The sequence below is a fragment of the Felis catus genome, chromosome B4 (assembly GCF_018350175.1).
Source record: "Felis catus isolate Fca126 chromosome B4, F.catus_Fca126_mat1.0, whole genome shotgun sequence".
NCBI classification, from domain to species: Eukaryota; Metazoa; Chordata; class Mammalia; order Carnivora; family Felidae; genus Felis; species Felis catus.
In genome coordinates this window covers 68,550,086-68,576,968 of record NC_058374.1, presented here as the reverse complement: position 1 = coordinate 68,576,968, position 26,883 = coordinate 68,550,086, and the positions used below count along the sequence as shown (strand labels likewise).

The 26,883-nt window shown below is 36.2% G+C and overlaps 1 protein-coding gene across 4 annotated transcripts in view; it reads right to left on the bottom strand.

The window, feature by feature from the left end:
• CNTN1 (contactin 1) overlaps nt 1-26,883 on the bottom strand; it is a 367,620-nt gene that overhangs the window by 68,745 nt on the left and 271,992 nt on the right. For all 4 annotated transcript variants that reach the window (XM_011283870.3, XM_003988561.5, XM_011283871.4 and 1 more), the window contains 2 exons: nt 18,960-19,118; nt 6,446-6,595 (listed from right to left, as the gene is read on the bottom strand). In XM_011283870.3, coding sequence (XP_011282172.1) covers nt 6,446-6,595; nt 18,960-19,118 — 309 coding nt within the window. The remainder of the gene's footprint in view (nt 1-6,445; nt 6,596-18,959; nt 19,119-26,883) is intronic.

The window sequence follows — 26,883 nt, the reverse complement described above, 5'->3', positions numbered from 1 at the left end:
AAAAACAAAAGTATTTAATGCATGTGTGACCTTTGTTTTCAAATAGAATAAAATATATTTGGTAATGGGTTCTTTTCAATCATAACGTGCAATTATCACTATGGCTTTATCACTGCTTCTCTTTTCATCCTCCTCTATTAACTGCCAATTTCTAGAACGACCATCTTACCCTTCTTGCTCCTCCTTTTCTCTTCCACAAATAATTTTGTAGCGCTAAAGATAGCAACATAAATAGAATCTGATTCCAGTACTGAAGATGCACTTTCTTTAATTTAGCAACAAGTGAATATGTACAACTAATTTTAATTTAATGTGTTAAGTATCCCCGACTTGTGAAAGTCTGCCGAATGAATGAAGCAGCTCAGCTTCATAAAAGACTCATCTAGAACTCAGAAGTGATTTTTACATACTGCACCTAACTGGATACTCAGATCAGCCCTTTGAAGTAAGCATACAGAGAAGTAACATTATCCCATTTTACAGGAAAGGCAAATGAATCCCAATGGAAGTTACTTAACTAGCCATGTCACAGTGCTTACATAGAGAGTAGCTTTAATGCAGGCCTCCTCATTGCTTAAAAATCTATACTTTTTGCTACTTTAAAAAAAGATTTCTCTCTTTTATTACCAATGATAGCAAATAAATTTATCAGTAACTTGCTAGCTACAAAACATGCTCTTAGCACCATTTCTCTCCTTTATCAAACATAACTAAAATGATTAAAAATAAAACTAAATAAAAAGAGAATGGCTTCATTAGACACAGAATTAATGTTCTATATAAAGGATCAAAGTGCTGATTCTTGTATTTTTTCTCTCTTTTCCTTCTTAGGTTGATCTGGCATAAATAAATGCCAAAGCTGTCAAAACAAACCCAAATGCGCCATTTTAGGATATCAACTCACCAACTGCACCTGCAGATCCATTAGCTATGAGGGTATGTCTTAATGACACATTACTTTGAAGGATGCTTTTGTTATCTCTTTCTTACAGTCAAAATTAAATGGGCTACAATGAATTACAAACACATCTTCTAATTCTTCATTTGGGACCATCCATTTTATAATGCACTTGTCTGAATCCAAAGAATATACCCAAACATGCACTGCGATCTTAACATTAAGTAATTGGACAGATAAGGGCATGTGCTGCATTAGATAATGTTGTGTCTTTCAATCAGCATAATGAGGTGCAGGGGCAACCTTTCCATCAAATGGGAACCAGCCTTTATCCCACATAACATATGCTGGCATCTCTTAGGGAGTTGTTATAATGGTACATGGCAAGACAAACATCCCCTTGTTTTAAAAAGTATTTTTATTTTTTTGTTAGAATGAAGAATGTGAATGTCCAATTTTATGCATATTAAATTTTTTAAAATGAAGAAGAAAAGAAAAACAATATTTAAAGATAAATTCTATTTAGTTTTATTATATTAAACGTATATTCTTGTATTTATGTTAAATATAAATATATATATATATTCTTCTAAAATGATTAGAAATTACATGAAGCTATGTGATTCTCTGTATGCTTATAAAAAATGGAAATACATTGTCAAATGAGGTGATCAATTACAGAGTAGACAATATTTTCTTATAAGCATATTATACTGTAAAATGAGAATAATGGCAAAATAAATGAATATTAGGCAGCAAATATTATGCACTAGATAGTACTAACTTCTTTCATTATATGTTTTTAAATCATAAATCATAAAATCATAAAATCTCAAAAAATAAATAATTTCCATTTTGAGATGAGAAAACTGAGAGAGGTTATGTAATCTAAGGTTTGAAACAATGGCACCAAGATTCTACTGAAGGATCGGTGTCTCGGAGCTTCAATACTACATACTGCTTTCAGAAGAGTAGGAAGACAGTGAGGTTGAAAGGTCTTTAGAGTTTCATATAAATTGAGTATACCAAAATGATCCTGAGCTTCTAAATATGATATTAAATATAAATCACCAATTCAGATTCAAAAGTCAGACAGTCTTTCTCTGAGACACTTTTTGTTCGTATTCCTAAAAACATAATCATTTCTACTTTGAGATGACAAAAAAGATCTTACAATAGTTCCTTCCAGATGATCAACCCATGTATACCAAAGCAATCACCTTCTGAAATTAAATAATTAAGATACTGTTTGTAACAGATTTCCTGAGGAGGATAGGAGAAGGTCTGTATCTATCATCAATGCCAGAGAAAGCTCCTTCCTCCTCTAATGAACAATTTAGTATTTCAAAACATGTGTTCAGATTAAGTCTTAGTTCATACAATGTTAGTCCAGACATCATGGAAAGTTAGCCAAGCTCAAGAGATTTTTTTTAAAGGACTATATTTAAATATAAGAATGTTATAATTTTTAATTTTTATTTATTTTTATTTTTTTAATGTTTATTCATTTTTGAGAGACAGAGAATGAGTAGGGGAGGGGCAGAGAGAGACAGAGGGAGACACAGAATCTGAAGCAGGCTCCAGGCTCTGAGCTGTCAGCACAGAGCCTGGCACAGGGCTTGAACCCACGAACCATGAGATCATGAGCTGAGCCAAAGTCCACTTAACTGACTGAGCCACCCAGATGCCCCAAGAATGTTATAATTTTTTAACTGAAAAAAGTTTACTTAGGCATAAACTTAATTATTTTATTTTATTTTTACAATTTTATTTTGAAAATGAATACTTGTTAAATCAAATCAAGTACAAGATCTCTCAGCATGAAATTATGTGGTTTAAAACCACTGGTCAGATCATGCCCATGTTCTTTTTATTTTTGTCTTTCAAGAAAGTCCATCATACAGAAGTTTATATTAAAAACACAAGTGGCTCTAGGGACTAATAATAAAAACCAAACACAAGGATCCTGGCTATATGGTATCAGTAATCTACAAAGCTTCAACTTACATTACCTCTCTATCCTAATGAGATGCTTGCCAGGTAGAGCCAAAGAAACAGTTGTGTTCATTTCGCAGGTGAATATACCAAAACAAACAAACAAAAAATTAGCATTTTATCATATCTAGCTTTATAGTTAAGGATGAAATCTAAACTACTCCTAGAACACTAATAAAGTTTTGTATAAATACATATTTGGGTTTTTTTTTTTCATGTTTATTTACTTACTTTGAGAGAGAGATAGAGAGCATGCTGTGTGTGAGTGGGGGAAGGACAGAGAGACAGGGAGAAAGAGAATCCCAAGCAGGCTCCACACCGTCAGTGCAGAGCTCTACAAGGGACTCCATTTCACAAATCATGATATCATGACCTGAGCTGAAATCAAGAGTCAGATGCTTAACCAACTGAGCTACACAGGCTCCCTGTGTACACACTTTTAGAGTCCTGCTTGAGAAAATGCCCTTAAGAGAGAAAGCTCAATGTATGAGAATAGGTGTCAAACAGATCTTGGATTTGAACTGAGTCTTGCAAGTAACTATATGAATTTCACATTATTTACTGTCTCTGAGTCTGTTACCCATTAATGAACCCTGGGTAGTAATACCTACCTTAAAATATTTTCAAAAGAATTAACTGAAATATGTGTGAAAATACTCAGTGAAGATCAGTATTTCAATGTTTATTATCTTCCTTAATTACAGAATCATTATTTTTATCTGGTAAATAATGTAGCAAACTACATGAAACTTTCAGAGATTACTGATGGCAGTCCTGTGAATAACTGGCTTTAAAAACTAAGACATGAGAGTTCATAATTCTATTTAGAAGTTAGGCCAAGAAATTGAGGTAGCCGGCAATGTGGATTAGTGGTATTAAGATACCACAACAGATTTTAACAGCAGTCTATCATCCTTTTAAAATCTTTTCCCTCACAGGCACCTGGGTGGCTCAGTGGGTTAAGCGTCTGACCGCAGCTCAGGTCATGATCTCACAGTTCAAGGGTTCAAGCCCCACACTGGGCTATGTGCTGGCAGCGCAGAGCCTGCTTGGGATTCTCTTTCCTTCTCTCTCTCTCTCTGCCCCTCCCCCACTTGCACTCTCTCAGAGTGAATAAACTTAAAATAAATAAATAAATAAATAAAATCTCTTCTCCCAAATAAAGCACTGAACTTTGGCAAGGCATAGTAAAAATAAACTCAGAGAGCCTACAAAACATTTTCTTTACTTTTTTTTTTTAATATGAGATTTATTTTCAAATTGGTTTGCATACAACACCCTGTGCTCATTCCAACAGTGCCCTCCTCAATGCCCATCACCCACTTTCCCCTCCCTCCTACCCCCCCATCAACCCTCAGTTTATTCTCAGTTTTTAACAGTCTCTTATGGTTTGGCTTCCTCCCTCTCTAACTTTAACATTTTCATTTTCATACACAAGGAATAATAAAAAAAGAGCTATTATTATAATCAGAACAATATTTTTGCCTGGTAATTCAGGGAAAAGGAAAATAGAGCTGAGTACTTCTGCACCAAAGGCTATTTAAATGGAGTTGGTATTTCGCCTAAAAATGTGAACCTGAATTGGAACAACATCCATGGTTGAGCTAGGGTCAAAGAGCATATTTACAGTGACACCTAATATTAAAAGAACGCATTCTAGCTATTTCTCAGAGAAACTATGACTCTCTTCGTGGTTTAGATCTGGGAAGTTCTCATTCCGTGGTCTCCACTCCCTGCTTATCCTATCCTCCCCCCACCCCCGACCATGCCACACGACCACACAGTTTTAAATGTTTTTGAGTGACATGCAGAATTGTGAACCTTCTAAATCTTTTTTTTTTTTAATTTTTTTCAACGTTTATTTATTTTTGGGACAGAGAGAGACAGAGCATGAACGGGGGAGGGGCAGAGAGAGAGGGAGACACAGAATCGGAAACAGGCTCCAGGCTCTGAGCCATCAGCCCAGAGCCTGACGCGGGGCTCGAACTCACGCACCGCGAGATCGTGACCTGGCTGAAGTCGGACGCTTAACCGACTGCGCCACCCAGGCGCCCCGTGAACCTTCTAAATCTTAAAACTCGTTACTTAAGAGCCTCCCTGGTTAAGATTCAAAATTTACATGAAAGTTTACATTCTATTTTTTAATGTTTATTTATTTACTTATTTTGAGAGAGAGAGCCCAAGTTGGGGAGGTGCAGAGAGAGAAGGAGAGAGAGAATTGAGGATGATTAATTGGCTTTCACTCTAGTGTCTACATAGAAGGTAGAAGCATTTACTGAGGGAGAAGTGAGATTAACTGCAGGTGAGGACTTAGTTCCATTTTCAAATGGGTTCTCCATTTATTTATGCAGAACTGGATTTCCATCTAGTATACTTTTCCTAAGTAAAAAAGTTTTTTAATATTTCTAATGCAGGTTGCTGGAGTCAAAGACCTTCAGCCTTTGTTTTGCTTTGTTTATAATGTGTATTTATTTTTGAGACAGAGAGACAGAGAGACAGAGAGAGAGAGAGAGAGCGAGAGAGCGAGAGCGAGCAACCAGGGGCAGGGGGAGCAGAGAGAGAGGGAGACACAGAATCAGAAGCAGGCTCCACGCTCTGAGCTGTCAGTGCAGAGCCCAATGCGGGCTGAACCCACCAGCGGTAAGATCATGACCCGAGCTGAAGTCGGACACTCGACCGACTGAGCCACCCAAGTGCCCCAAAGACCTTCCTTCAGCCTTTGTACATTAGGAAATTTCTTTCATTTCATATTTGTGATAATTTTTTGAAAATAAGTTCTAAATTATTTTTTGAGCAATTTAATTTTTAATCTTTAATTTTTTTAAGTTTATTTATTTTGAAAGACAGAGAGAGTGGAGGAGGGACAGAGAGAGAGAGGGAGAGAGAGAATCCTAAGCAGGCTCCATGCTATCAGCCGGAGCACCATGCAGGGCTCGAACTCACAAATCATGAGATCACAACCTGAGCTGAAACCAAGAGTCCGACACTTAACTGACTGAGCCACCCAGGTGCCCCTTTAGTTTTTTTAAAATTTTTTTTAAGTTTATTTATTTTGAGAGAGAGAGAGTGTGTATGTGAGAGCATGAGAGTGGGAGAAGGGCAGAGAGAAAGGGAGAGAGAGAATCCCAAGCAGATTCAGCTCACAGCCCAATTCAGGGCTCGATCCCATGAACCATTAGATCATGACCTAAGTAAGCAGAAATCCAGAGTCAGATGCTTAACTGAGTGAGCTACCCAGGCACCCAAATATGAAAGTTTATATTATAAATACCAATTTCGTTTTAGTCATTCCAAGTGGAATACGCAGAGATTTCTATTTACTTCTTTCCTTACATTCCTTATGTAAAAATATTCTTAAACATCATATGACCTTTTTCTTGATTTTTGACTGTCTTGTCACAGAATACACACACCTGTGTGAAATACATACACACATTTTTAGATGAATCACTTACCTCAGAGTATTATTTATTTCCAAATACATTCAACTATATATAAAAGTGGTACCATATATATAAACCTTTCAAATTTTCAAAAGTTTCTTCAACATACCAGCACCATCTGTTTTAATTCTGTTTGATGGTATACTGGGCTCTCCTATACCCAACGTATTGGTTGCTACCACACGAAATTCATACTCCATCCATGGTATTAAATCCACTGCTCTTGCTGCCTCCATATTCCCTTCAATGATTGGGGGATCTAAACAAAATGAACATTAAAAAGCATATTAGTTGAACAGCATCATTTTTATAATCCTGCATTTTAATTTTACTATTTTGAGACAATGGCACATATTCCATTGAGTTGAAATAAAAATAAAAACTAGACATGACAAAATATTAAGTTCAAGGGAGTAAGCAGAGAGATCATTAATAAATAATAAACTGCAAAAAGTGATATGAATGTGGATCATCTATTTCATAAGCCTAAGATCAGAGGGTTGAAATTCGGCACTCCTATCAAGCTCCCAGGTCATGCATTTACTGCTAATCCATGGACTCTACCTGGAATAGCAAGGAGTTGTATTCTAAAGGTAGAATCTAGAAAGATTTCCTGAGGGAAGAGCACAACTGGGACTGTTAAAAACTGTGGGGACATCCACTGACATTGTACATGGGCAGTGAATGATTTATTATTAGAGTACCTATATGTTTAAACCCTTTTTTAGTTGGTTTTGTTGATTTTTACCCAAATCACTTGGGGCAATGATAACAAATGTTATAATAGTTTATTAAAAATTCATGCTCTTAGATAACGAAAAGATTATAAATTATGGATAAAATATGATCCAATATTGCTTATTTCATTGAGATATGATGAAACATACAATCAAGGCAGGACTACACAGTATTTTAAGCTCTCTTAAAAATATTTCCACATGTGTTTTTAATAACTAACATATACATACATATGCATATAAATACTTGTACATCACTTGTTTGGAAAATGTGTTGCTTTAGGCTTGTCTATGACTCATTATCTTACTGTTTAGGGAATTTTTTATCTGGCAATGCAGACCATGAATCTATAGTTTTTCAAGATGTTGTTCTCATCTCTACAATAAATGCCAAGCATCCCAGTGTCCTGGTTTCTGCTTTTGGACAAATTCCTGTTTGGCTCAGACCATGCCATGCCTCATCCTGCCATAATTGTAACTGTCCTGGATGCTAATTTTTCCATCTCTTCTCTTATTTTGTGATGAACTTGTTCTACACATTTGATGTAATTTTTGACTTTTTGATGGAAAATTTGGCTTTGTCTTCTCCTGTTTTGATTCTGCCTCTTTATTTAATATTTCTTCCACCCTTCCTTCACAGCAATCAGAATTTGCTTTACTTCATATACCCAAGGACTTCTTTTAGATAGTTGGAGGAAGGAAGTGTAGTTTTAGTTTGTAAAGTGCTCTTCATAAAGAAAAGAAAAAAATATAGCTGGTTGTTATGACACTGGGTAGCCCGCTTCCCCTCTAGAGACCTTCCAATAATTTTGAGCCTGGTATAAAAGAAAAAATTTTATAGTAGTGGGTTGAACTGTGCCTACCAAAAAGTTCTATCTCTTCCCAAATTACAAGAACCTGTGAATGTAAGTCATCTGGAAAACAAGTCTTTGTGTGCCCTTTGAAGTTTAAGACCAGAATTATGTTAAGGATCCTGGGATAAGATTAGCCTGGATTATCTAAGTGGGCCCTGAAACCAATAATAAGCATCCTTATAAGAGAAACACAGAGGAGAGACATATGTAGAAGAGAAGGCAATGTGACCACAGAGACAGAAGTTGAAGTGATGTGGCCACAAGCCAAGGAACATCTGGAGCCACTGGAACCTAGGAGAGGTAAGGAATACCTGTTCCCTAGAGCCCCTGGAGATGGTACAGCCTTGCAAACACCTTGATTTTGGCCTCCAGCACTGTGAGAGTCTAAATTTCTGTTGTTTTAAGCAACCAGTTTGTTACAACAGCCCTAGGGAACCAATACAGAGTTTTAAAGTCAGAAGCTGATGGGATTATTTATGAGTTTGTGATCTTATGAATTTGGGGCCTAAGTAAAAACATATGGTAGAAGGCTCAAGGAGGCAGTCCAATCTTTCCCCTCCCTGTGCTGCAAAATCCCGGCACCATTTAAATGTTTATTTATTTTGAGAGAGAGAAAGAGAGGGAGGGACAGTGAGAGGAGAGAGAAAATCCCAAGCAGACTCTGGATCTTATGACTGTGAGATCATGACCTGAGCCAGTATCAAGAGTTGGATGCTTAATCAACTGAGCCACCCAGATGCCTTTAATCCCAGCACCATTTAAATGCCTGAAGAATGGGAATGTTGAAAGCCCTCCAAAGGGTCTCTCTTGACAAGGGTATGCTATTCTCATGATGGTCAAAGCTAACCAGGCTTTTTCAAGCAGCTGGGCAGCCAACAAGTACAGGCAAGAGTATGTTGAGTCAAAACAAGAAGAACCAGAAGGATGTGCAGTGGAAACTGTAGCTAATAGACTAATTTTGAGCATGTGTGGTCATCCAGTATGAAAACACCCCTAAATAAATGGAAGGTCGAGTATATGTTCAAAGAGTAGAAAATCAGACTTGACCACAGAAAATATTTGGAGGAATGGTGAAAGGTAAAGAAGGAAAGGTCTAGTGGGGTCATTTTGTGGTGAGCTTTGGATTCCAGGTGAAGCTGTCAGTCCTCTGATTTAATGACCAAGATGAAGAAAGAAGGAATAAGCAAAATGCCTTGGAGTTACTACCATAAGATAAACACCAGTGAGAAACCATTGGCTCAGGGATGCAAACAACTTTCTCAGAAGGGGAAACAAGAAGTGGGTGGTTGGTAGGAAGATGGACTTCTGGAATGCATCTTCTGAATGGGTAGGAAAGAATTTGGTATCTGTAAGTTAAGGATAGTATTCTCTACCAGGATTGCTAAAGGCATGAATAGTGCTCTTTCTGGAACAAAACCAATTATAATCATTCTTGTTAATATACATTAACATCAGTACTTATGAGAATATAAATATCCCAAACAAACATGTATTGGTATATTTTTACAATACCTCCTAAATAAAACCATTTACATAAGCAGTAGGAATAACTTAGCCAAAAAAAAAAGACTAACATTTTCATTTTAGAAAAATGTATCTAGAATTAAAAGTGGCTTCTATCATGCCTGTTTTCCATTCCACAAACTGGGGCAGGACTTTTGAACACCACATCATGAGAAGAGGATTTTAAAGCTTGCGAGAATTTCTCTAACTTTTTCCCAGCTCCAATCTTGACACAGGCAGTCCACATTAAAAATATTTCTTTTGCCTCCTCTTGTTTGTTCATTTGTGAACATCCACGTTTCTTCTACTTCTTCTACATGTTTTGGAATTCTCTGGGCCTAGTATACCTAGTATACTGTCTTGTAAATAATACTACTTAATAAATGTTTGTAAAAACTATACATAAAATATAAATACAAAAGTTACACTTATTTAGAGCAGACAGTGTTTCAATGCAAGAAGTACAGCCTTGTGTAGAAGACTCACGATAGTCTCCTTCATCCCTGAATCATGCAGGCTACTGGTGAAAGACAAGAAGATCATTCCTTTACCCTGCCCCACCACAAAATATCCAACACTCTGTGGCTTTGATGCTTATATTCAGTCTATAAATTATCTTCCCTTGTAAGGCAGTATACTTTGTCTCAGTCCCCTTAAGCCCTCTCCCACTCTCTTTAACTGTGAGCTGATCCTTTCTCCTCTACTGCTACTGTTTGTTTTACCTCTATTATACATTTTTATTTGTTTTATTCTGGCCCTGAATATCCCTATAAATGGATTTTTACCCCATGCAATTCTCCCCCAACTCCTTCAGTCCTGGCAGGAACTACTGGATATATTTTATTTTTCCAAAACCACCCACGTAGACAGGAGCAGAGTTCAGCTTTGCTTTGGAAGCAGATTCATACCCGGGCCGAATGCAGAACAGTCAGAAGCAGAGGACATTGTGTCCCCTCTCTTCAGCCAAGTTCCTTGCCACCTGTTTGTTATTCCTAGAGTCAGAAAGAGAGGAGAGCACTTTGCACAATTGACGCAAGTGCTAGGAATCAGGACTGGGGTCTCAAGATCCTGAGTTTTAAGTGGGTCAGTTCTGAGTCAGGCCATTGTTTAACAGATAATTTCAGTATTGAAAATCAGATCTTAACTGTATCATGACTGCCAGAGGCTTCTCCCTATAAAAACTATATTGAGTATTAACCTGATAGCTGTTTAAATCTTGGTTTTACTCCTGAGTGTAACTCTCTCAATCAAGGGATACAGAGCAGGAGACATGCTCCTTAAGTTAACACTCAGGTCAAAAGACCCTTTTGAGAAGGTCTTACTTTAACAACCAACCATACACAATAACCCGTAGATTCATTTGCAAATGCCTTGAGTCCCTGAGGCTCAGAATAAAAAGATTGTGACTAATCTTTGGAGGAAAAGAGAAGCAAGCCTCATGGGTATCCTAAGGCCAATAATTCACAGTGTTTTTGTTGCCTGGAAACCATGCTTATGGCACTCTGCCATCAGGCCACATGCACTAACTGAAAAGCTTCAGAAATAGCCGGAATGACCTCTGGACTAAAAAATATATTGTTTCAAGAATAACTCTAGGCAATGTAATCCCACCTGTTCTAGATTCTTTGAAGTTGCCTACTGAATCCTGGTGTTTCCTTAGAATTTAAATACATTCAGAACCTTTAGGTTCTTCCCTCTCAATCCAAAATTCAAGCATTTGAAACTATCCAGAAGCCAGTCAGAGGTTCTAAGTGATAAAGCAGGTCTGCGTTTGAGAATGGAAAAGGGCATTTACAGGCTTCTCATTGGTTCTGTGTTATATTAGAGCCTTCAGACCCCACCCACAAGGTCTTGTGGCAGAACTTTGAAAGGAGCCATAGATTTGGCAAAGTTCTCTGCAGTGAAAGAGAAGCAAATTGGGCTCTGGCATCCCAAAAGATGTGATTCATTGATTTTTCTCCAAGGAAATTTTGAATGTAACCTCATAAAACCCCAGAAATTCATATTTGAAATAAGAACAACAAAAAGTGAGGCTACAGAAAGGCAAAAGAGAAAATAGCAAATTCTACAAAGTATCCTACAAGAAGCCTAGTGGTTTTTCTTTTTTTTTTTTTTTTTTTTTCATTTTTTAAAACCTAACAATGTGGCAAAGAATTAAAAAAAAACACTAAAAACTAAGTAAAGATGTGGTAGAAGAGATACTCATATGCTGGAGGTGGTAATAGAAATTGTTTCTTCTTTTCTACTGGATAATTTTTTTTTAATATTTTTTTTAATTTTTTTTCAACGTTTTTTATTTATTTTTGGGACAGAGAGAGACAGAGCATGAACGGGGGAGGGGCAGAGAGAGAGGGAGACACAGAATCGGAAACAGGCTCCAGGCTCCGAGCCATCAGTGCAGAGCCTGACACGGGGCTCGAACTCACGGACCGCGAGATCGTAACCTGGCTGAAGTCGGACGCTTAACCGACTGCGCCACCCAGGCGCCCCTCTACTGGATAATTTTTTAGTTCAGCATGGGTTTAGGCATGTTTACACTAAATAATTTAGTTTACAAATATCTATTCTAAGGAAATAATCTAACATTAAAGAAACATTTATGTATTAAGACGTTATTACAGATTTGCACCAATAAATTCGAGGCTTCCACATGACGGAATTTTAAACACAAAGACATTTTTCTTCATTTTAGAAAATATATCTCAGGTTTGTTCTCTTAATTGATCCTCATAGCACAGTTTCTAGGTCTCTTTATGTTCAGTCCCCTTCCATACATACAACCTATCACCAACAATATTCTATAAAATTTCCTCTCCAAGTAGCAGTATAGAATCAAACACAACATTCTAAATCTTATCTATGCATCGTGTAGAACCCTGAGAAAATGGCATCAAATTTCTGCTGTCCATCCCCGAAAAGTCCAAGAGAAATAATATTTACAATAGATTGTTTCAAAGCATACAGTCTATTCTTCCAGATCATTATTCTAAATGTAATCCTTGGACTGCTGAAATTTGGTATCTTTGAAAAATATTTACTGAATACCTTAAATAATTACCTTCATAAAACAGAGTTTAGTCTTATACTTTCCATTTTTAGTGGGCACCACTATAAATAAAAACTACATGGTTGCATTTACCGCAAAAAGTATTTTTCATTTCTACTTAGGACACTGTCACAAGAGAATTTTACTTACATAACTAATAAAAAGAACAGGTAATACAATCTACAAAATAATCATTTTTCAGAGCCTATCAGAGAGCTGAATTTGTGAAATTTGTGAAGAAGAATAGGTACAGGAACAGGGAGAGGAGAGCATAGTCATTAATGTTCAGAAAAACAAAACTTTTCACAGATATTTAAAGACAACAGGTAGGCTGGCATGGCTTTTTCGAATCCCAGAAGCCCCCAAATCAAGGAGCATCTATACCCATCAGCCAATTCGTTTTTGTGGGCCTTCACCAAGTGTACAAAAAACAGCTGGGGGCAGGACAAGAGAGCCAAAAGAAACCTCCCTCTGAGGCACAGACATCTCAGATCTGTTCAAGTCTAAGAGCAAAGCAGGAAAATGGAGACCACCGTATGCCTTCCAGGCCTTACCGTGAATAAGTATGTGGTTGTGTGTGGCTGTGTGAGTGGCAAGAGAGCAAAGACAGATCTGCCTCCCCAGAGAGGGACAAGTGTTTTGGGTCTGCTGAAGTCTGAGTGAACCTGTAACTGAGAACCACTCCCCCACCCACCCCCAGAAACTCGGGGCTTCAGACTAATGATTAGACAACAGCTGCCTGAGGCAGAAGAAGGGAAGCTAATAGAACCCTCCCTGAGAGCCAGGCTAGAAGAACAAACAAAGTCTGATGGGAAGGCTGGAAAGCATTCACATGTGAGAGAGGTTTTGATCCTCCACTCAAATTTACTTGACCCTGTACTGAACTGAATCTAATGGCAAAAGTCAGATCACCTCAACTACAGATTGTAGTGACAAAATGACAGTTTTGGAAAAATGACATGCATTTTCCAGGATATAAGTAGTATTCACTTTATGCTCCATTGTTCTTTTTTACACAATGTATGGATATTTAAAAAGTTATCAGGACATGAGAAAACAAAGAAATGTGATTCATTTTCAAGAAAGGAAAAAAAGAAACAATCAACAGAGCCAGACTTAAAGATGGCCAGATGTTAAATGATCAGACAAGGACTATAGAAAAATTACACCGCTGGTGCCTGGGTGGCGCAGTCGGTTAAGCGTCCGACTTTAGCCAGGTCACGATCTCGCGGTCCGTGAGTTCGAGCCCCGCGTCAGGGTCTGGGCTGATGGCTCAGAGCCTGGAGCCTGTTTCCGATTCTGTGTCTCCCTCTCTCTCTGCCCCTCCCCCGTTCATGCTGTGTCTCTCTCTGTCCCCAAAATAAATAAAAACGCTGAAAAAAAAATTCAAAAAAAAAGAAAAATTACACCACTTGCAAAAACAAAAGTGCAAAAAAAGTGGTGCACCACTGCAAAACAAAAAGGAAATTTCTATGGAATACTATGTAAACAATATGAAAAGGAACCAAATCCTGGAAACAAAAAATCCTGGAGATAAATAGAAATAAAAAATCAAAATAATTTTTATAGGATCTTCAGCAAACTGAATGTAGCATAGAAAAGAATCTATGAGGGTGAAGACAATTCATTAGACACTATCCAATCAGAAGCAAACACACACATCCATGATCTATGGAACACATCAAACAACCTAACATACATGGCAACACAGACCAAGAAGAGAAAGAGAGCATGACACAGAAGAAATATCTGAAGAGATAATGGCTGAGAATTTTCTAAGTTGAAGGAAGATATCAACTCAAAGATCAAGCTTGCCAGTAAACCCCCACCAGGATAAATACATTTTCATCAAGCTGAAAAGCAAAAAGGAAAAAAATCTTGAAAGCAGCTAGACATGACGGACACATTAAATATAGGAATATAAGGTAAAAACAATAAATAGTTCACTTCTTATCAGAAACAACAAAAGCAAAAAGATAAAGAAATAATATTTTCAAAATGTTCAAGGGATGCCTGGGTAGCTCTGTCAGTTAAGCCTCTAACTCTGGATTTTGGCTCAGGTCATGATCTCATGGTTCAGTTCACGAGATTGAGCCCAGCATTAGGCTCCGTGCTGACAGCTCAGAGCCTGCTTGGGATTCTCTCTCTCCCTCTCTCTCTGCCCCTCCCCTGCTCGCTCTCTCTCTCTCTCTCTCTCTCTCTCTCTCAAAATAAATAAACTAAAAAATAAAAGAAATAACAAATAAAGGGGTGCCTGGGTGGCTCAGTTGGTTAAGCATCCAATTTCGGCTCAGGTCATCACTACGGTTTGTGAGTTCGTGCCCTGCGTCGGGCTCTGTGGTGACAGCTCAGAGCCTGAAGCCTGCTTCAGATTCTGTGTCTCCCTCTCTCTCTTATCCCTCCCCAATTCACACTGTCTCTCTGTTTTTCCAAAATAAATAAACATTAAAAAAATAAATAAAAAATAAAATGCTCAAAAAACAACTTAGAATTTATATTCAAAAAATTATCACAAATATGATATGAAAGAAATTTCCAAAGGCTAAAGGTCATTGACTTCAGCAACCTGCACAATCAGAAATATTAAAAAAGTTCTTCACTTAGGAAAATTATACTAGATGGAAATTCAGTTCTACATAAATAAATGGAGAACACTTTCCAAAATGGAACAAAGTCCTCACCTGCACTTAATCTCTCTTCTCTCAGTGAATGTTTCTACGTTCTGTGCAGATGCTAGAGCCAAAATCTCATTTCCCATCCTCAATTCTGCCCTTTCTCTCAATATCCATACTCAATTTGTTAGAAAGCTCTGTTTTGCCTTCAAAAATATATCTCAAACCCATGCACTGCTCTCCATGCGCATTGCTATCCCATTGTCCTAGACACTGACATCTCCGACCTGGACATCCCTCACCTTCAATATCCTCCTAGCTATTCTCCATGTTTCTACTTTTGGCCCTCCAGAAATCCCTTCTCCATACACCATTATTTCTCCTTCGTTTAAAAATTCCTTGTAGGATCTACAAGCCCCTGCATATCTTGTCATCCACTATTGCTATTTGCATTATAAACTACCTCCAAATTTAGTGGCTGACATCAACTATCATTTTACTCTGTCTCATGAGTTTCATATATATAAATTTTTTATTATAGGGGCACCTGGTTGGCTCAGTCGGTTAAGCATCCGACTTCGGCTCAGGTCATGATCTCAGGGTTCATGAGTTTGAGTTCAGCATCGAGCTCTCTGCTGTCAGTGTGGAGCCCACTTAGGATCCTCTTTCTCCCTCTCTCTGTGCACCTCCCCTATCATGCTCTGTCTCTCTCTCACACACAAAAATAAACATTTAAAAATATTTATTGTATATATTTTATATTATAAAATAAAATTTTTTGGGGGCCTAAGACATACAGAAGTGTAATATATTTGATAATATCTTAAAGGCAGGTGGATGCGAAGTTTTATCAAAGTAAGGATGGTAACTCAAATCCACAGGAACAAATGAGGAGGACTAAAAATGGAAAATAAAAAAGTTAATATAACAAACTCCATAAATATCTACTTGCTTTCCTTTCTTCTTGTGGCTTCTTTAGAAGACAGTAGCAGAAAAATAACAGGTTTGTAATATATAGAGAGGTATAAAAATAATACATAGCACCAAAAAATGGGTAAGATGCAATAGAGTTATCTAGGAGTAACATTTCCATATCTCACTGAAATTAAGTTAGTAAACATATGAAGTATTCTAACAAGTTCAGATGTAGCCGGTGAGCCCTAGAGTAATAATATGTATATTTATATTTAAAAATTCATTTATTTATATTCAGTAATGTATATATAGTATATATAGAGTAACCATTAACTACATAAATATATATATTCATTAAAGTAGTTAAAATGTTATACTAGAAAATATTCACTCAAGCAGTAAAGAAGGAATAAAGGAACAAAAACAAGTAAAACATTTAGTAAGCAAAAATACAATGGATAGTTACCACAGGGGAGGTGGGTAGGGAATGGGTGAAATAGGTGATGGGGATGAAGGAATGCACTTGTGATGAGCACCAGGTATTATATGGAAGTGTCGAATCACTAAATTGTACACCTGAAACCAATATTATATTGTGTGTTGACTAACTGGAATTTAAATAAAAACTTAAAAAAATAAACAGAATAAAATACAATGGCATATATAAACCCAGCTATATATAAATAGTAACATGAAATATTAATCGATTAAAGAATCCAATCAAAAGGCAGTGGGTGTCAGGATAAAAAATAAGATGCAACTATATGTTTCAACAGAAAACATACTATAGATTCAAAGATTGAAATAGGCTGACAGTTGTGAAAGACACAACATGTAAACAAGAACCATGCAAAAGTTGGGGTGACTAGATTAATATCAGAAGCACCCTTTCTTTCAAATGCAACTCCTGTATCCTGATCCCTCTTCACGATTGTTTCTCTTTAGTACTAATCACCATAGGACTTACTGTACATTTTACTGTACATTTACTGTAATTATTTGTTCATTACCATCTTTCCTACTAGAATGTAAACTCTTTTGAGGGTATGGTGTGTGTGTGTGTGTGTGTGTGTGTGTGTGTGTGTGTGTGTGTGTGTTTCTTCTCTCTGTTTTGTTCATGGATGGCTAGGTGTATATCCAGAATCTAGGACAGGTTCTTGCATACAATGGAGGCCCCATCAGCATGTGTTTAATAAATGAGCATTATGGGCCCTGATCTAGGAGTTAGAGTAGGGCAGTGAATAAAAACCTTCATCCTCATGGAAACTTACTTTCTAGTGGAATAGATATAGATATTTTAATGATAAGTATATTTTTATTCAGCTACCTAGTAAGAACATATATTTAATGAAAATGATTACAATTATTACTCCTTTTTCAAAGCAAACCAAATTTAAATGTGTTCATTGCATTCTGTTCTCTAGTATCTATAATCAGTGTCAATTAGCCTACATATCTAATATTATCATTATCATCCATTTTCATTCTCTTCAGAGAAATAGAAAATATCCATACTTTAGGTTTATCAAACATCTAAATTGTTTTTATATTATTTTTCAAATGGTCTGATTTTGCCAAGTTTATTGCTAGATAACTTACATTCGCAAGCATAATGTAGCAGAAATATTTCACCTGTTTCTAACTCGTGTTCTTTATATAATATATGGAGAATACCTCAATACTAAAATATATCTAAACCCTCATAACAGCCTTCAGGTTTATATTTAGTTCATTTCACATAAAAGGAATAAATTATCAAAGAAAATTAAATCTAAACTAAAACTTCTCAATGATCAGTACAATTAAATCCCATTATGTTAGTTAAAGCAAAAATAAGAGCAGGTTTGGTATATTCTGGGGTTACTTCTTTTCCAATTTTTAAAAAGACAAACATTTTATTCATTTTGTTTTTTTCTCCCCTTGTGACAACTGAGCACATATTTCTATGTCTCTTCATTATATCTAAAAGAAACCCTAGCAATTACAGGTTTAAAAATAATGTCCAAATAACAAACAGAAACAGGTTATTTCATTGAAAGGATCCTTCATTTTCTTTGACATTTCAACAGATAAACTGATGTGTGATGTTATAGTCTAGTCATGACAAATGGCAATGGGAATAGCTATAAAGGAGGGAACCCACTTACTCATTTATTTTTCCTGATCAACTTTTAGAATACCTTAGTATAAGAAAAAAAAAATGGAGACCCAAAACTTCATTGAAAATATGTTCTGAGGAAATTCAAAGCAGGTATGATCATCTTTGAAAAACAAAGGCTAGGGGCGCCTGGGTGGTGCAGTCGGTTAAGCGTCCGACTTCAACCAGGTCATGATCTCGCGGTCCGTGGGTTCGAGCCCTGCGTCGGGCTCTGGGCTGATGGCTGGGAGCCTGGAGCCTGTTTCCGATTCTGTGTCTCCCTCTCTCTCTGCCCCTCCACTGTTCATGCTCTGTCTCTCTCTGTCCCAAAAATAAATAAACGTTGAAAAAAAAAAAAGAAAAACAAAGGCTATAGTAGTGAGAAACTGGGTGCTTAAATTAATATTTATAATCAAAGTGGCTTTTCTAAAAATGCAGAATAATATTACCTATGTAATTGCAAAAAAATGGGTCATAAATAATAAGCTATAGATATCATTTGCCAAAAAAAAAAAAGATCTCCTGAAGTTTTTTTCCTAATAAACCTTAGAATTACACATAGCAAACTAGAAAACTAGGAGGCCTCTCTTTGCTTTCCCATTATAGATTCAGAAATGCTGCTTCCTCTGCAGCTTTAAAATGTCTAAGTTCCTTGTGGTTTTCTTCACTACCATTCCACAGGGATACTTGAAAAAAAATTAAAAATAGAAAAGTATTTCAAGGTAGATGATGAAATCCTTAAAAAAGTCCAGATATTCATTCTTGTGAAAAGAATTAATTTAAAAATATGTACAGATTAATCAGACAAATGAAACTTACCTGTCTTTGCATCTTTCCAGTCATCTGAAAGAATAGTCTTGGTCTGAATAGTGTATTTAGATATAGGACTATGATTGTCTGAACCACGGCTCCAAGTAAGTGCCACAGAAGTGGCTCTAATGTCTTCTATTCGCAGACCACCTGGAGGGCCTGGAGGGCCTGGAATGAAAATTTGGGTAATGAATCAATGAATCCCAGCTAGCGAATTAAGTGCACATTAGAATACAAAAAACATCTTCTATGAAATTAAAGAACACTTGTATCATATAATTGGTGTTGCCATATTTCTTTTGGAATATATAAACTATAATAGGCAATAATAATAATAATAATAATAATAATAATATTATGGCCTTTGCTAAATGAATTCATGGTGTCTCTTCGAAAAAGGAGATAAATGCTATCATTTAGAAATGGCATTATTCAAGATAAATATGACAATCTTAGGTTCATAAAATGCATACATATGACAATCTTTGACTTATAAAATGCAATTGGCATTATAGGACCTAACAGAGTATAGCAAGTAAGTAAATGTTTGCTGAATGCATAAATCAGATATGGTAGCACAAATAAGTCCAGATATGAGACTAGTTAGTTAAATGTTTCATTGTGCTTCCCCCAGATGGAACAAATTCTTTTTTATAACCCTAAATGGTCTAGGTAGTTTATTTTACTTGGAGTAGAAAATTCTGGGAATTATTGTATCATTTTGGATAACACATTCATATTAGTTATAGTAATGGGAGTAAATAATATGAAAAGAAATATCTCTATTTCCATAAAATGCAAAAAACAATCATCAACTCAGAGATACACCAGAAATGCTCTGAAATGAAACACAAAATAATATACTGAAGAGTCTTAGGACAGAAAGATTATTAATGTAGAACATAAAACAATGTTAAAAATAGGTTTTCATAGATGCTTCATAGGTCAGCACCAATATTACTCATTGAGAACACTATGCCAGGTAGTAGAAAAAACACATGATGCATAACTTTTGGGTACGGAGGAGCTTTTCAGGGTCTTGAAAAGAGTGAAATGGACCAGCAAATAAATAACTATAATTGTCGGGGTGCCTGGGTGGCTCAGTGGGTTACACATCTGACTTCAGCTCAGGTCATGATCGCACGGCTTGTGGGTTCGAGCCCCGCGTCGGGCTCTGTGCTGACAGCTCAGAGCGTGGAGCCTGCTTCAGATTCTGTGCCTCCCTCTCTCTCTGCCCCTCCCTTGCTCATGCTCTGTCTCTCTCTCAAAAATAAATAAACACTAAAAAAAATAACTATAATTGTAAATGCCACGATAATGGCATACAAGGGATTTATACTTTACATCACAATTTCTTGTTTTTAAAACTGAGAAAAACATCCCTTAAGTGGTACAGAGGCATCCATTGTTTACAATGCCACAGAAGGTTCTCAGGGAATGGAGACATCCTTGTATAGACATCTCAGAAAATATTCTCACTTGTTTTCTTTACACCAGAAAGGAGTCGATCCCCAACTAAATTAGGCATATTAAATATAATAACAACTTTGGTAAAATGATACCTTTGGCTTTTCATTGTGAATGTAGTACTAAAGACATGTGTAGCTAAATATAAATACTTTACTCGTTATTTATCAAATCAGATGCTTAGCCTGCATCGTTTTGGTTTTTGCAAATAGGTTTTGGTTTTTGCTAAGGCATAGATGATTTCCTTGTAGCTGATCCCAAGGGGGAAAAGGTATAGATAGATCCATACAAATACATTACTGCTAATACTAAAATAACACAAGACACATCCTATTGATGATAGTAAATTTTATTATTTGGAGGTTTATATAACATATAAATAAACTTTTATAAATGGATCATCTCTAATAGTGTACTTATACTTCTCGATGTTAATTAAAAGCAACATATATACATCATCCAGAATAAATGAAAATAGACACATAAGTAATATAGAACACGTGCGATATTCTGAAAGAAAAAAACTGCATTTTTCATGTGTAAAAACCATATTGATTGGATACTTTTTCTGAGCACAAAGGTATGGCCTCAATAAAATGTTAAGGGGGATTTAAGACATAATTGCCATAGGTTAGCCTTTAACCATTAAAGTATAAATTATTGCCTTGCTGTTATTCTCTGAAGTTCTTGGAGTGGCAAATGAGTAATATTTTAAAAGTTCAGATTAGAGTTGCATATTAGGAACATATTTGTTGGAATCTTACATGCCAAATAATTTCACTCAGTCATCCATTCATTGAAGAGTAACACTGTTAAGCAAGACATTGTAATTAAATTTGTGCATTTTGTTTCCTCTGATATATGCTTGGCTGCTAATGGATTCTGAACAAATATTTTGGTGTCTACATAAATGCATATATCACATATGAACTTCTCTCAGTTCTGTAAACATAACAGTCATCCACAATACAAGCTCTACTTTTCCATTTGCCTTGACTATCATCCTAAGGAGGTAAAATTGAGAGAACAAATGGAAAGGTGTCGGTTGAGATCCTCAAAACCCTGGTGTGGCAATGTTACTTAGTAATGCGAAGTACACTTTTCCATCTAGTAAGTCACTACGAATATCTCCTGGAAAATACCTGAGAGAAAAGTACTATTAAAGGCAGGGATTGTGGAGTTTAAAAGAGGCTTGACTTTAAATTCTGTGCTCTTTGCCTGGTGACTCAGTGTCAGGAGAGTGGAGCCTTCTTAAGATTCTCTCTCTCCCTGTCCCTCTGTCGCTCTTCCATGCTCACACAAACTCTCCACACACTCTAAAATATGTGTGTGTGTATTATATATTATATATATTTATATTTATGAATATGTATAATATAAATATATACAAATATTATATATATATATAATCAGTTCTATGCCCTGATTTACCATGGGCAAGTTTTTAAAATTATTGTTTCCATTTCCTCATCTGTAAACTAGGAGTAATAAAAATTGATCATAATATAGAATAGTTTTTTTTAGGATTGAAACAATATCTTTAAAGAATATAGTGGTAGACTTGATCCATAGAAAGTCCTCAGTAAACTTTAAGTATCAAAAGTATTATTGCTATTATTCCTGTAAGAGCTTCCTGGGCATCTGAGCTACTAAGCAGGAGTAATTATTGAATTGGGAGTGATCTGTTTCTCAGCTTGCTCATTTACAACTTGTTTTCACTTAAAAATAAAGTGTTTTCTGATAAATTTGTTGGAGGTGAGGAAAGGTTGGCAGCGTGAAGTCCCTCAGTTTGTACTAAGAAATCACGATGTAGCAAAAACGGAGGAGTGGTGCTATCAAGACCCAGGAGGTCAGCTCAGGGCCAGTATTGTATTATCCCCCAGAGGAAGATTTTCAAAGCAGTGTAGCTGATATTACTTGTTCATTTTTTTCCTGTTCATAATGGAGAAAAAAGTTTTATGGTAGAAAATAAAATGCAGCTACCAGTTCCTCAGCACACACACAAGAAGGCATTCGGAACTGGCCACCCTTGTTATTCTTCCATCAATGAGGAGAAAAAAGCAATACATGATTCTAAGAGTTTCTCTTCCTCCCTCCCTCCCTTTCTCTCTCTCTCTTTCTCTGTCTCTTCTCTACCTCCACCTCCTCTCTCTCTCTCTTTTTCTCTGCCTTCTCTCCCTCTCCCTCTCCTTTTCCCTCTCCCTCTCTTTAAGCTCCTACTGTTTTACAAACACTCTCAAGAAATATACAAGCAATGAATTAAAGTCAGGGAAAAATGTAAGCAAATGGACTGTTACATGCAGCTTATTTCATTATTACCCTACTAATATATCTTTCCAATTTCTTAAGTGGCCCTCAGGCAGATAGCTAATTGTTCCTAAGAATGTTATTTATAATGAATTATGTATATATATATATATATATATATATGTATATATATATATATATATATGTGTGTGTGTGTGTGTATATATGTATGTATTATGTATATATATATACATATATGTATATATATACACATATATATAAATTAAAATGAAATTAAATTGAAATTATAATGACACAGAGACATTGGTCAGATAGAAAGGAACTTTGGAATTTGACATGCATTTTAAATGCTTATATACATTCAATGAGAAATTATTTTAGTCTTCCATTTTCTTTCTTTTTTAAATTTTTTAAAATTTTTAGATGTTTGTTCATTTACTTTGAGTGGGAGAGGGGTCAGAGAGAGAGGGACAGAGGATCCCAATGACCTAACCCTACATCAAGAGTTGGATGCTTAACCAACTGAGCCATCCAAGCACCCCCATTCTTTTGTTTTTAATCATTACAGATCAGGATGGCAGGAGGAGGGGGAAGTGTGTGTGGAGGAACTGGGATATTTCCCTGACTAGCCCTGGCAAAACTTTCTTTTGATTCTTCTCACTACCATTAAATACTTAGGAATCTGGAAAGAGAGGAGTAAGGAGAAAAATAAAAAAAAGATCTGGGGGAGGAGATAAAAAGCTTTTTATTTTTATTTTTTTTCCAACGTTTTTTAATTTATTTTTGGGACAGAGAGAGACAGAGCATGAACGGGGGAGGGGCAGAGAGAGCGGGAGACACAGAATCGGAAACAGGCTCCAGGCTCTGAGCCATCAGCCCAGAGCCGGACGCGGGGCTGGAACCCACGGACCGCGAGATCGTGACCTGGCTGAAGTCGGACGCTTAACCGACTGCGCCACCCAGGCGCCCCTAAAAAGCTTTTTAAAGGACGCTTTTTGTTTTTAGTTTTTATGAAGACAGTCTGACCAAATTCTCCTAGGATCAAATTTCCAGTGCAAACTTCAGTGTCAATACTCTCTATCTCCTATTCAAAATCATGGTGCTCTATCACTATTTTTCTTGGACCTACCTTTCTGTACTTCTTCAGGTAGAGGCTGCCACTATGTAATTCCTTCTCTATTTGCACTACCCTCTGTCTTACTATCCTGGTTTTTCACTCATATTCTTTTCCTCTGCCTTTAAATATTCCTCGCAGAGATTGCTGCCTGAGAACGCTCCATAAAAATCTCACCTATAGGGGATAATTAGTGGTCTGTCAAAGTCCTTGCTAGTGCTATGTTTCAACATTGTGGGTTCTTCAAAGTCAGGCAAAAGGAATCTACAATTACTGAAATTTGTTCTTCTTTTTTTTTTTTCAACCAGTGAAGAAGGACTGTGGGAAATATCCAGAATGGTCCTGTATCATCTGTGGTTCAATGCAGTCTCATTTGCCACATTGATAATCCCTACCCCTAAATCTCTCCAGGTTCTCAATGTTTTAACTATGAAATCATTGACTGCAGGCAAATAACAAAAACATTTCAGTATGTAATATGGATCACATACATTTTAGAGTGCATGTAAGTGAATATCTGTATATTTACTAAAGGATCCAGAAGTCTAGAAAGGTTATTGCCAGAGTCACCCAGATAGTGTGTAACAGAGTACAGACTAAGACAAGAGACTGGGTGTCCTGGCATAACTCACACAAAATGAGAAAAGGCCCATCTGAAATTTAGATCCTGCAGCCCAAAGGTGCCTATCTGCAAAAGCCCTCCAAAAAGCTACCTGAATACTGACAGGTTTACCCTGTTGTTTTCTTGGATTTCTCTGTGTTTTTTTTAAATAATATAATGTATTTTTTAACAAGTATGAACTCATAACAACATAAAATTTATATAACATAAAATGTTAGTGAATAAAAATTTTATATTTTTTATTTTAATAAAAATAATATATTTTACTGGGCCCTTATTATATTGAAGTCACTGCTAAATCTCATCATCAATGATGTAGGTGCTATCATTTTTGCTACTTTACAGATGAGGAAACAGAGACATGGATAGATTAAACGATCACAGTCATACAGCTAGCAAATGACAAAGCTAGGATGTAAACACAGCCAATTTGCCATGAAACCAACCTTCCAATAACTATAGCATGATGATTTAAATTATTGCATTATCAGAATCAAATTCAAAAAATGGTATTGAGCTTTCTTTGGAGACCTCTCTTGTTGGGGACAATGTGAATATCTTGGGCACAAGTGTATATTTTAGAAAAAATGACCAAAACTGTTATACAATGACCATAACTTTTGAAATCTTTGCTTGATCTGTTAACTCAGATAAATGAAGATAAACACATCAGCTGTCTATAAATTCATACTCAATATATCCCCAGTTTTTCTTGATCACATAAAGCCATCTGTTAATCTTTCCTTAATTTTGCCAGTGGCTTTAGGTAAAAATACCTATGTATGAGAGAAATATAGATGTGATTTCCACTCAATTCTTGGTCATAGGTAATCAGAGGAAAAACTGAGCAAGAACACAACTATTTATCAATTTGGGCATTTCTTCTTTGGGAAAGTAGTAACATTCTATGAAAAGGAGTTTAGACACTTGAGAAAAAATGGCCAGGGAAAAAATATTTTAAAATGTCTCCATCAATAATTGAGACACATTTTCGGATGAGTCAAATGGGATAGAAGATTTGAAATTGGGACCCTCCAGAATTAAACAGGGTGCACAGCAGCCATGACTCCACCCCGTGCATTGCTTGAGTTTGTGCTGACACTTAGGCAGTACTGATTACTAATGGACTTTCTTCTTCTTAAACACTGACTTTCTAAACAACCGGACCCTAAACTTTTGGTCCTTTTGGGACTCCCTTCCACATGGCACACACATTTAATATAAACCTTCACGTTCCAGAGCTGCTGCAAGCGTGAAACACATCTAGCATTACTCTCTACCTGTAATTCCCATTAAGTAATTAAAGCAAACACCACATGCAAAACTCTGTGATTCTTTGTTTATTTTTTACTAAAATAGCAATTTTTAATGAAAAGTTTGAATGTTAAGGAAACAAAAACTTCTCAGAACAAATTATCTTCCCTTTTAAAATAAAATAATCTTGAAAAAAATCACATTACTGAAAGGACATCAGTTATATTAGGAGGGGCGACCTCTTTTTTTACCAGTATGTGTCAGCTAAAGTCCTTTTATTATTGTAGGCCTATTTTTGTTCTCAAAATTAGTTAAGACAATGGTTCTACATAATGTTCTGAAACACAGTTCAATGTCATGGGGTCTTGTCAATGTTTAAAGCTCTACTAAGGTGAAGGTGAATATTAAACATCCCTACCATTTAATAGGAGCATGGTTGTTTTTTAACCTCTAACACTGAGAGAAGTGAACTTAGATCCATTCGTAATGAGAATAAATCTAACAGGAGAGCAATGAATCTTTATAACCTCTACTTATTATCAATGCAGTTTATTTAAACAAGAATATTCTCCCTTTCCCAGAAACAGGAAAAGCACATTTGTTGTCATGTGATTTTCTTTCTAATTTTCATTCTTTCTTTTTTAAAGCTATGTCCCCATCTAGGGGCATCTGGGTGGCTCAGTCGGTTAAGTGTCTGACTTCAGCTCAAGTCATGATCTCATGGCCCGTGAGTTTGAGTCCTGCATCAGGTTCTATGCTGACAGCTCAGATTCTGTGTCTCCCTCTCTCTCTACCCCTCCCCTGTTCACACTCTGTCTCTCTCTCAAAAATAAATAAACATTAAATTTTTTTTAAAAAAACCAACAACTATATCCCCATCTGGTCTTGGTGGTATACTTTCAATTACGGTCTATGAAAGAAGATGCCCACAATGATGATTCATGCACATATCTCCATGATGATATTTACAGGTACATGAGAGTTTCAGAAAAATTCTAAATATCTTATTAAAATGGCAATTGATCTGGATCTCTATTCTAAATTCTAAGATAGTTCCATCTGTGACAATAATTGAGAGTGGAAATTTTTTAAAAAATTAAAAAGATGGAAATTAACAACATTTTGAGCCAGAGATTTTTATTCCTTTATGATGACTAATGAGTTATTTAAAAAAGAACACTACATATATATTTAAGAGTCATATCCAT